The sequence below is a fragment of the Tachypleus tridentatus genome, chromosome 4 (assembly GCF_004210375.1).
Source record: "Tachypleus tridentatus isolate NWPU-2018 chromosome 4, ASM421037v1, whole genome shotgun sequence".
Taxonomy (NCBI): Eukaryota; Metazoa; Arthropoda; class Merostomata; order Xiphosura; family Limulidae; genus Tachypleus; species Tachypleus tridentatus.
In genome coordinates this window covers 93,410,756-93,422,789 of record NC_134828.1, presented here as the reverse complement: position 1 = coordinate 93,422,789, position 12,034 = coordinate 93,410,756, and the positions used below count along the sequence as shown (strand labels likewise).

The following is a 12,034-nucleotide window of genomic DNA, read 5'->3' as shown; positions in this document are numbered from 1 at the left end:
GCTACACGTGGGCCATCTGCGCTATCCGTCACTAATTTAGCAGTGTAAGACTAGAGGGAAGGCAGCTAGTCATCACCACCCACCGCCAACTCTTGGGCTACTCTTTTACACAACGAATAGTGGGATTGACCGTCACCTTTTTAACGCCCCACGGCTGAAAGGGCAAGCATGTTTGGAGCAACGAGGATTCGAACCTTCGATCCTCAGATTACAAAATTTGGTATGGAGGTAAAACTGAGTTCTTATTGAGATTCACACAAATGTTTAGTTTTGGTTCTGCAGGGTTCAGCAAGAAGTTTTGTTGGATCCATACAAAGATACATGCAAAGTTGCAGTTTCACATTTCGTGCTGTCCAGCTTTTATGGACATTTTGGCGATTTCTTCTTGCAATTACGTATAAGAGTTGCAATTTTCATATCCTTTCATTAATCATGAATTTATATGTCTTCCTCCCAGAGGATGAGTACTCCATTTTGTATGCAAATATTTGCAAACTTCTGTAACGAAACAAAAAATCTGATTAAATCTACATTTTGTCAATAAAATTACGGTGCTTGATGAAAGTGATCATATAAAAATAAATTTCGTTATATGTATCCAAGATTACCAATTCTTTATAAGGTTCGTCCAACACTAAAAGTCCTCCGCTGGTACAGCGTAAGTCTACGGACTTGCAACGTTAAAATTATGTGTTCGATTCCCGTCTGTGAATTCAGCAGATAGCCCAATGTGACTTTGGTATGAGGAAAACACACACCTACACCCAATACTAAAAAACGTTAGCCCCCCCAGTGGCTCAGCGATATGTCTGCGGACTTACAACGCTAAAAACCGGGTTTCGATACCCGTGGTAGGCAGAGCACAGATAGTCCATTGTGCAGTTTTTTGTGCTTAATTCAAAACAACAAGATAAAACTTTAAATTCACTATTAACTTGCATATCGACAAAACAGGTATAAATTTAGTCTTCATACTATTCAGTAACATACCATCATTAGGACTATCGTAACAAAATAGAGCTTCGCTGCAAGGTTCACAGTAACGATCAAACTTTAATTATCTTCAATTAGTTCCATGGGAAAGTAGATGAGTCAGCGTCCGAAAACAACCAGCACCTCGTGTCGAAAGTCAGTTTCAGTCCCTCTAGCTTGTGAATGGGTTGTGCGGACACATTTTTCCAACATGGCGCCTCAGATCCAGAATGGGTCGAGAAACACGAAATACGATACCAGATTTAGGTTCACCGACGCTTGAATCTACTTTTAGACCCCCTATCATACCTATGTTGTCTCCTGTTTTATCGACCCCTGGGTCACCAAATAAATAAATGCTGGAGACTTCTCTCTACAGATGTGTGTGTGTTTCTTATAGCAGAGGCGCATCAGGCTATCTTCTGAGCCCACGGAAGGGAATCGAACCCCTGATTTTAGCGTTGTAACTGCGCAGAATTACCGCTGTACTAACGGGGTGCTCTCTATAAATAACAACAAGCTCAAACCACTTCTGGTCTTCTTGCTTAGTTTGGTACTGTTAGCTCCGAAACCTTGGGATTAGTTGGCGGACAAATAGATTCACAAAACGTATCATAAATTAAGTTAACAATAAATATTTGATACAAGGCGTCATTAATAGTGCCACAACGCTGGCGGTAATTTAAAATCAATATAATTCTTGTTCCTATACTAATAGTGATAAAGTGGAAATGTTTAATTATACATCAGTTAGTGATATCTTTATGAGGACATAAAGATCCACTGGTACTTATACAAACTAAATAGTAGACTATTTGTGCAAAGTCCCGAAAATGTTCTGTGTAAAGAATTAAATGTGCGCAAATCTATTCGAGAGCTATCTGTGTTAGCTGCGCCTAATTTTGCAGTGTACGACTAGAGGGAAGGTAACTAGTTATCACCACTCTCTGCCAACCCTTGGGCTACTCTTTTACAAACTTATAGTAGCATTGACCGTAACTTTATAAATCGCCCACAGCTGAAAGGGCGAGCATGTTTGTTGTGACGGGGATTCGAACCCGTGACCCTCAGATTACGAGTCAAGCGCCCTAACACCTGTCCATGTCGGGCCTAAATCTTACTACTACTCCCTACAATTTTGGGTTAGAAGACCGCATGACATATAAACTTCAGAGGCACGAAATAAAAATATTAGTTTGGACCCATAAAGCAGCTGTAAGGCTTAATAGTGAAAATAGAAGGGAATAGCGAAGAAATAATAGTATAATTCATAGGGACAATAAGGCTTAAGTGGATTAAAAAAAAACATCGTTCGTTTATGTCAAGGATTGTCGGAAAATTTAATTTAAATATAAGTACGTATTCTAGCTAACCTTTCACGTTTATTTTGTCACGTGAGGCATGTTGTTGGTCAAGTACACTAATATCGCTGGTTGCTTTGCGATCCGTAGAGTTAAACAGGAAGTTCAGTGACGCCTATACACGAGTCAAAGCTGTTATGGAAATATTTCCCTTAACATTCATATGGCCTCGTCTATACCAATTTAGTAATACCGTACATAGCGAATTCGGTATGTAATGCGTTCCAAGGTGCAGGTGAAAATGAAAGTTGTACTGAAGACGGTCGTGAAGGCATAGGTTCCGTCTCATAGGCCTCGTTCTTCAGTTGTCGTGTATGATAAAACTACGTAATCTTTCGAGTTATATTCGCTTTTGAAAACAAAAACAAAATGGGGGTGAAAAGTAGCGAAAGTGTGACCATATGTGTACTTTCGTTTTAGTGATGTTGTATTGAACAATTGTGGTTTTGGTTTGGTTCGGTCTGTTTTAAATTTCGCGCAGAGTTATACGAGGGCTATCTGCGCTAGTCGTTCCCAATTTAACAGTGTAAAACTAGATGGATGATAGCTAGTCATCACCGCCCACCGCCAACTCTTGGGCTACTCTGTTATCAACGAATATTGGGATTGACCGTGACATTATAATGCTCCCTCGGGTTGAAAGTGCGAGAATGTTTGTTGTGACGGGGATTCGAATCCGCAACCCTCGGATTACGAGTCGAGTGCCTTAACCACCTGGCTATGCCGGGCCGGACAATTGTGAAAAAACTGCTTTTGGGACGGGTAATATCGAAGAAACAAATGCATTTTATCAGTATGTAGTTCAAAATGGAAACTAGTGGCATGTGATAAATTGCTTGTGTTAAGTTTAGCTTTGTCAGTGCTTTTATTGTGATAGTTTTGTTGCTTTATAGTTCAAGTCGTCGTTGACAGAAAGTAGACGTCTTGAGCGTATGAACTGATTTTTTCTAAGAAATTTTGCTTTCCTTTTCGAGGGACGGAAAGTAGGAGTCTCAAAACTCTGAACAGCGTTCCTCTTTGTGTCACATCAACCACTAAGTTATAGAACTTTAATCTTTTGAAACATCTACATATTAACATTTCGATACCTACCCTTACCACAAACATACGTCATAACTTTCTACCAGTCATTTCCATTTTAACTTCAACTCTTTCCGTCCCTCGAAAAGGAAAGCAAGAAAAAGGAAAACTACCTCTTGTACAAAGTAGGAAGCCTGTATATGTAAATATCATGTTTTTTCTTCTGAGTAGTCTACAAATTGGTTTGCCTAAGACAGACTCGTTTTCGTTTCTATGGCAACCTGCAGTCTCTTGAAAATGTTGATTCTTTTGTCGGTTAAACTCAAAAGTATTCAAAGTTAGCACTAGTTCAGCTATATGGAGAAATGTAAACATATCATTTTCTATAGTTCTTTAGAATATATTTCCTTTCTCTCTTGTTTACTTTCAGTTTATCAATCATTATACAAACACGAAGAGGGAAAGACGACTTTGAGTTATATAATATATAATAACAAAATAAACTGTTTATTCTAAAATTATGTATAGAAAGTCGAATAGCTCAATTTTTTCTTTAAATAACAGTCGGTTAATAAGCTGTTAATAGTGTAATTCTGTTGAAGCTTTTGAGAACCCGAAAATACCACGTTTCATAATGTGGAAATTAGATTTACACGAAATCTCCTACATTAGATGTTTTGTTTTATAATTGGATACACATTGTTAGTGAAAATAAAACCGTAATTTGCTATGATTTATCAGCGATATATTTCTACAACATAATTACTTAACAAAGTATATAGTTTGTGCGACAATTATGTAGAATTGATACATATTAGATACTGAAACTAAAGTGAACTGAGCCTAATGTGTTAAAAGGAAGATAAGTCTGTCGAGAATATCTTGATACTAATTTGACACAATGTTAAGTTATAGCCGTATATATAATGTATATCACAACAAATCAACTGTTACAATACCTTAAACAGCACTATTTGGAGTTTGTGAAAAGAAAACCGTAATTGGCCATGATTCACCAATGAGATAGTTGACAATTAATTTGTCAACATCATTTTGTCAATTTTATTCTATAAAGCTTAAAGTATACTCTACAGTTACACATCCTATAAGTTCACTAAATAAATAGTAAACAAAATCAATATTTAGCTGTTTATTATCATACGATATGAGAACTTATATTTCGACCACATCAGTGAGAACTAAAAGAGAACTGTTTTTCCTTCCCTGGTTATATAAGGAAGCACGGTTTGCTTGACTTTATCTCCAGGTTTCAGCGAGAATTGGGGCGTGAAATTAAGATAAAATCAGTGTATTCTCGCGATACACTGTATATATCAGTGAGTCTATAAGTGAGCAAACTGTATCTCTCTCTATGTACGTATGTATGTATGTGCGTGTCTGTGTGTCACGATGTGTGGGCATGCACTGACTATACCCAAATAGATGTGTAATATATGAGACCGCCTGTATGTTGAATAAGGGAGTGTAAGAAATGTCTTATAATGCGATAGCAGACACACGTTTGAGCTATGGATGTGGAAACTAGCCAAGTTTACTGACAACATGTGACATAAGCCTAGCTCCTAGATTTAGTCAAAGACAAATAAAGTAGTTTACATGGGTCCAATTGATTTTTCTCTTCCCCCGGGAACAACATGTCTGGATATACGAGTTCGGTGAAATTATGGGGTCGTTCGTGTTAAAAGCCTTATCATTTCCTCCATCGTGGATATTTCCGAAAATAATAATGACTCCTGAAGAGCTTCCGGTATCGTGTGCCATCATGAGACATCACGCACGAAATGTGTAAGTTGTTAGAAATAGCTGTATATAGAGACAAGACCGTGTGTGTCAGTTGACGTGCCATATTTCCTTCTCAAATCAACAACAAGAAAGTTGCTGGTGGATGTATCTCGGCATGTTCCATTAATATGAAATATTAAAGACATATTATAAAATATATATTATAACAATATATAACACTCATACGTGCGTTATTCACACAAAACTTGTCAAAATATTCTTAAAACATAAATAATAAGGTATATCGTAGAAACAGGAGTGACGTATATGGCTTAAATAAGCTGACTTATGTACAGGAAAGCAACTCTTAGCAGCTTTACTTTGTCTTATTTCGTCACATTGTTTTTTAATACTCTAACCTCATGAGTTAGTTGGGATTATATTACGTTAATTTAGCAATAGTTGATTTTTCGTTTTTCGTTTATTTAGAAAGTATTTGTGGGATAAACACAAAACATATCAGAACAACGTGTCAATGTCTCTACTCTTTATGTAAATTTAAGGACGTATTCTCATTACTTGAATCGTGATGACGAGAAACCCACCTGAAGTAAAAATGTATCTCAGTACGGTTGGTATAGGTATTAATACTTTTGCTAATAAATCAGAGAACAACGTTTAGATCTTCTAAGCCTAAGGTCACCTTGAGGTTAACAAAGAAAGAGTTTGCAACTGACGGTTGCCCCGAGCACATTGCTTAGGGATTAGAGTGTAAATGGGTATGGGATTAGAGGGGGCGTTATATTGGTTTAATTTTAGTTATAATATAAAGGAACGCCTTTATACCCATACTAATTAATAACCTAATATCTACCTACAACGCCTCCTACAATCCCGTACCCGTTTATACTCTCGTCCCTAAGACATGTGTTTGTCAACGGTCGCATTCAAACTGTCTCTTTCATAACTTGAAGATCATCTAAGAAGGTCGAAACGTTGTTCTCTCTTTATCAATAAAAGTGTTAGTACCCATACTGGCCGTCTTGAGATACATCATTACTTTTACGTTAAGGAATACCTTGTAATTATAAGTTAAAGATTTTCTTAGTTTGTTTGATAAATTTTGTGCATACCTAAAGGAGGGCTATATGTAATAGTTGTCCTTAATTTTGAAGTGATGAACAATAAGAACTGCTATTCTACACAAACTCTTGGGATACCTTTTCAAACAGAATATTGGGATTTTACTATGACTCCAATGATACACTCACAACCCCAAAGTACATAGAAAAGTTTTGTTTTGTTTTTATTTCTGGCGGTAGCAGGACGCGAACAAAGATCGAAAGATCGGAACCCCAGCCACTGGACAGTTATCGCCCGCTAAAGTTTTAATTGGTTTACAAGATATAATAAAATATTAAAATAGACCAAACCCCATAAACGGTAAAATACATAAATAAGTTTCAAGAGAAAGTAGTTTTAAAGTGAATTAACACAGTTGAAATAGTGTCCATTTATTACTGTTCCCTCATATCATTGTGAGAGCTATTTTTGATTATTACTAGTGTAATAACACAGTCCTGTAAAACTAAACAACATAAGAGTTGTTTTGTTTTTAATGACAAATTTTTCCATAATTAAAGTATACAGACTTTGAAAATAATATTCATTTTCTTCTATCAAGTAAGAATTTCTTTATAAATCGAGATGAAAAAACTCTAACTCAGATCAAATTATTATTTGTTTCATAACAATTTTTTATTATTGTATGTCATTCTTGTGAGTTCTAGAATGATCCATAAGACTCCCACGTCACATTTAGTGTAGAGAAATTTATAGCCAGTGGTTGTCAACATTTTAAGTAGAACAAAATGTGACCCGCTTTCAATTAAAATAATTCACTTACATAAAAGTAGCCCCCCGCTAGTACAGCGGTATGTCTTCGGACTTACAACGCAAAATCAGGGGTTCGATTCCCCTCTGTTGGCTTAGGAGATCACCCGATGTGGCTTTGCTATAAGAAAACACATACATAAAAGTAGGCATGACGTATTGCGAAAAATCTGGACGTGATGGAGTAAAAAAGAACATCAATTTCAGATTCAGCTAAAAACTACTAAAGGGGTTCGACTCGTAATCCGAGAGTCGCGGGTTCGAATCCCGGTCGCACCAAACATGCCCGCCCTTTCAGCCGTGGGGGCGTTACAATGTGACGGTCAATCCCACTATTCGTTATAACATTATAACGTCCCCACGGCTAAAAAGGCAAGCACGTTTGGTGTGACGGGGATGCAAACCTTTAACTTAACTCACCTGGCCATGCCGGGTCCCCTCTAATGTTTAATGGGATATGAAAAATAAATGAAATTGTAGAATTAATGTTTTAACAGTTATGAATATAAATAGTTTCTGTTAGACTGTACACTTTTTCCGTGTAATGAAAGAGGAAAATGAGTACAATCTCATCAGTGCCACTAGCATCCAACCCACTGTGTGATCTATATTTAGTCATCATTGAGCTATTAAATCTATGCCTTTAAAATAAAATAACCTTTCGTTGACACATCCAATTATTCTTAATTGATTAAACTATACCTGATAATACCAAATGTAAATATTATAGTGTTTAAACTTACTTGAATCACGTATAAAAATATATTTCTACGCATATATTTATATATTAGATATTGAAGTTAGTATATACACATGTACTTTTCTTTATTAATAGATCAGTATTTCAACCGCTTCTCTGATCCGGTTACACGAACTGAAAGAAGTTTCAGAATGTCAAAAGTGGAGCCTCCTTCCAGGCCTAACTCTAACTGGGACGACCCATATCATCGACCCTACTTCGATAACAGCACGAGCCGTAATGTCACTGCTCCGCTTGGCAAGGCTGCTTATCTTCACTGCAGAATTCACCAGCTTGGAGACAGAACGGTAATGTTATCCTAGCAGATTTTAGTTTACCAGATCAGCAATAAAATATCCTGCAGTTCGTCACTTCCAGCTGAATCGTTTAAATTATAAAAATAAATATGATGTACAATATATCATTGGATTCACCGCTTGTCACAGAATTAAGCAGGTTTCAGTGTATTCAACCCCTCGTCAATAATTTTAAAGAAGGGTAAATCGAAAGATCTTGTTACTATGTTAACTGTTTCCAGTCCTAGCAATGAAACCAACGGCTCAGCCGAGGGTTGCGTTCTGTCTTTAGACAACAGAATAACCAAAATGTAGGAAACTGGTTTGGTTTGTTTTTAACTTCGCGCAAAGCTACTCGAGGGCTATCTGCTCTAGCCCTTCCTAATTTAGCAGTGTAAGACTAGAAGGAAAGCAGCTAGTTGTCACCACCCGCCGCCAACTCTTTGGCTACTCTTTTACCAACGAATAGTGGGATTAACCGTCACATTATAATACCCCCACGGCTGAAAAGATGAGCATGTTTGGTGTGACTGGGATTCAAACCCGCGACCCTCAGATTACGAGTCGAGTATATTGACCATATGGCCATGCCGGGCCCCTAACTACAGTAAACCTGTGTTTACATAGGATTTAAATAATATGTAGTTTAGCCGGTAAGCTGTTTAATATGCCAAACATAAGTATCAAATTTAATTTATCTTTGGATTCATGGTTAGTAATCGAGTAAAACTGCTTTGGAGAATTCTACTCGCCAACAGTAAATTTGAAGAACAAGATTGGTCTTAATATAGTGTTGGACTGCATACTAGTGCGTATTATGAGTATCTGAGTGTTAAATTCATAACCTAGTTTTTTATGAAATAAATTGTGAAGGTTTGATTTGGTTTGTTTTCAATTTTGCGCAAAGCTACACGAGGGCTATCTGCGCTAGCCGTTTCTAATTTAGCATTGTAAGACCAGAGGGAAGGCAATTAGTCATCACCATCCACCGTCAATTCTTGGGATACTCTTTTATCAACGAATAGTGGGATTGACCGTGACATTACAATGTTCCCACGGCTGAAAGAGTGGGCTTGTTTGGTGCGACGGGGATACAAACCCGCGACCCTCGGATTACGAGTCGAGTGCCTTAACCACCTGGCCATTCCTGGCCAAATTGTGAAGGTCTTCTGAAAATATGGAAACTACTATTTGATTAAAACTAAAGTAAACGATGTTAAAACTTTTTAGTGTACTTTTTCATTCAATACTCTGAATACATTTTCACCTAAGTTAATTACTGCAGTATTCTATGAAAAAATAATGATTACAGTTGAAATTAAGCTGCATTATAACCTTAACTAGTTTAGAGTAGTTTAAACTTTCATTAGGTAAAATGAGCTAAATCTTCAATTAGATACTGTAACTCTTGATCACGTATCTTGCAAGGTTCAGCAGTCTTAGATATATTGATCAGAACACAATTTACTAAGTCATGAATATTAATTAGTATTTATTAACATTCATACGTTTTCAGATATTATTCTATATTAATTCTTTTCATTTCCATTAATTATTTGTGTATTTCTTTCTACGTTGTTGACAGGTGAATTTTCCTATTAAATCTTTAATGTAGTAATAGGTTTTGAATACACTTTCAGTCAGCTGTGACTCAGCATATTGTTAAGTGATGATGGAGGTGATTAGGCAGACACAGTTCTACAATTTTTGTCTTCAAAAGAGCATGCTAATAAGATTGAAGTTATTTATTTAAAGATCATGCTAATAAAATTTAAGTTGTTTATAGAAAAAGCATGCTAATAAGACTGAAGTTATTTATTTAAAGACCATGCTAATAAGACTGAAGTTGTTTATTTAAAAAGCATGCTAATAAAATTTAAGTTGTTTATAGAAAGAGCATGCTAATAAGACTGAAGTTGTTTATTTAAAGAGCATGTTAGTAAGACAAAAGTTGTTTATTTAAAGAGCATGCTAATAAGATTAAAGTTGTTTATAGAAAGAGCATGCTAATAAGATTGAAGTTGTTTATTTAAAGAGCATGCTAATAAAATTTAAGTTGTTTATAGAAAGAGCATGCTAATAAGATTGAAGTTGTTTATTTAAATAGCATGCTTATTAAATTTAAGTTGTTTATAGAAAGAGCATGCTAATAAGACTGAAGTTGTTTATTTAAAGAGCATGTTAATAACATTTAAGTTGTTTCAGGAAAGAGCATGCTAATAAGATTGAAGTTGTTTATTTAAAGAGCATGCTAATAAAATTTAAGTTGTTTATAGAAAGAGCATGCTAATAAGACTGAAGTTGTTTATTTAAAGAGCATGCTAATAAGACTGAAGTTGTTTATTTAAAAAGCATGTTAATAAGATTGAAGTTTTTATTTAAAGAACATGCTAATAAAATTTAAGTTGTTTATAGAAAGAGCATGCTAATAAGACTGAAGTTGTTTATTTAAAGAGCATGTTAGTAAGACTGAAGTTGTTTATTTAAAGAGCATACTAATAAGATTAAAGTTGTTTATAGAAAGAGCATGCTAATAAGATTGAAGTTGTTTATTTAAAGAGCATGCTAATAAGACTGTAGTTGTTTATTTAAAGAGCATGTTAGTAAGACTGAAGTTGTTTATTTAAAGAGCATACTAATAAGATTAAAGTTGTTTATAGAAAGAGCATGCTAATAAGATTGAAGTTGTTTATTTAAAGAGCATGCTAATAAAATTTAAGTTGTTTATAGAAAGAGCATGCTAATAACACTGAAGTTGTTTATAGAAAGAGCATGCTAATAAGATTGCAGTTGTTTATAAAAGAGCATGCTAATAAGTTGAAGTTGTTTATTTAAAGAGCATGCTAATAAGATTGAAGTTGTTTATAGAAAGAGCATGCTAATAAGATTGAAGTTGTTTATTTAAATAGCATGCTTATAAAATTTAAGTTGTTTATAGAAAAAGCATGCTAATAAGACTGAAGTTGTTTATTTAAAGAGCATGTTAATAACATTTAAGTTGTTTCAGGAAAGAGCATGCTAATAAAATTTAAGTTGTTTATAGAAAGAGCATGCTAATAAGATTGAAGTTGTTTATTTAAAGAGCATGTTAGTAAGACTGAAGTTGTTTATAGAAAGAGCATGCTAATAAGATTGAAGTTGTTTATTTAAAGAGCATGCTAATAAAATTTAAGTTGTTTATAGAAAGAGCATGCTAATAAGACTGAAGTTGTTTATAGAAAGAGCATGCTAATAAGATTGAAGTTGTTTATAGAAAGAGCATGCTAATAAGCTTGAAGTTATTTATTTAAAGAGCATGCTAATAAGATTGAAGTTGTTTATAGAAAGAGCATGCTAATAAGATTGAAGTTGTTTATAGAAAGAGCATGCTAATAAGATTGAAGTTTTTATTTAAAGAACATGCTAATAAGATCGAAGCTTTTATTTAAAGAGCATTTTGATAAGATTAAAGTTTCTGAAAGACTTAATAGTTACTTTTAAACTATTTTCAAGGAAAGTCTTTGAGAAGTAAGAATGAAGCTGCAAAACATGCTACATGGTATATTTCGGAACGGTTACGCTGTTAAAAACTAAGTTTTAGTGCTACGAATACCGTGTTTATTCTGTCTCTTTATTTTAATACCAGTCATTATTTACAAGATGATTGATACACAAATATACATGTACTCAGAGGAGGACACTTATTTACAATTGTCATACACGTGCTGTTCAATTTTTAAAAAAATCGATTAACTTCATCTTGCCTATTAATTTTCAGTTTGATGTTCTTTCATATTATTATTTTTCTGTAATCTGTAAAACAAACATATGATTTCACTGGTTTATATACCATATTAATGCGATGATAGAAATGATTTGCGACTGTTCATTTCAAGGTGAAATATGATTTCGAATAACGTTTTATATCCATACAGAAAATAAAATCAAGCTGTTTCCTTGAAAAATATGATTTTATAGAATAATGGAATTTGGAGTAAAAGCTTTATATCTTATCATTGTCGATAATAGCT

At 34.7% G+C, this 12,034-nt stretch overlaps 1 protein-coding gene across 1 annotated transcript in view; it reads left to right on the top strand.

The window, feature by feature from the left end:
* The window catches only part of LOC143249704 (uncharacterized), a 115,530-nt gene that overhangs the window by 54,023 nt on the left and 49,473 nt on the right, over positions 1-12,034 (top strand). The window contains exon 2 of the mRNA XM_076500016.1: positions 7,825-8,036. Coding sequence (XP_076356131.1) covers positions 7,825-8,036 — 212 coding nt within the window. The remainder of the gene's footprint in view (positions 1-7,824; positions 8,037-12,034) is intronic.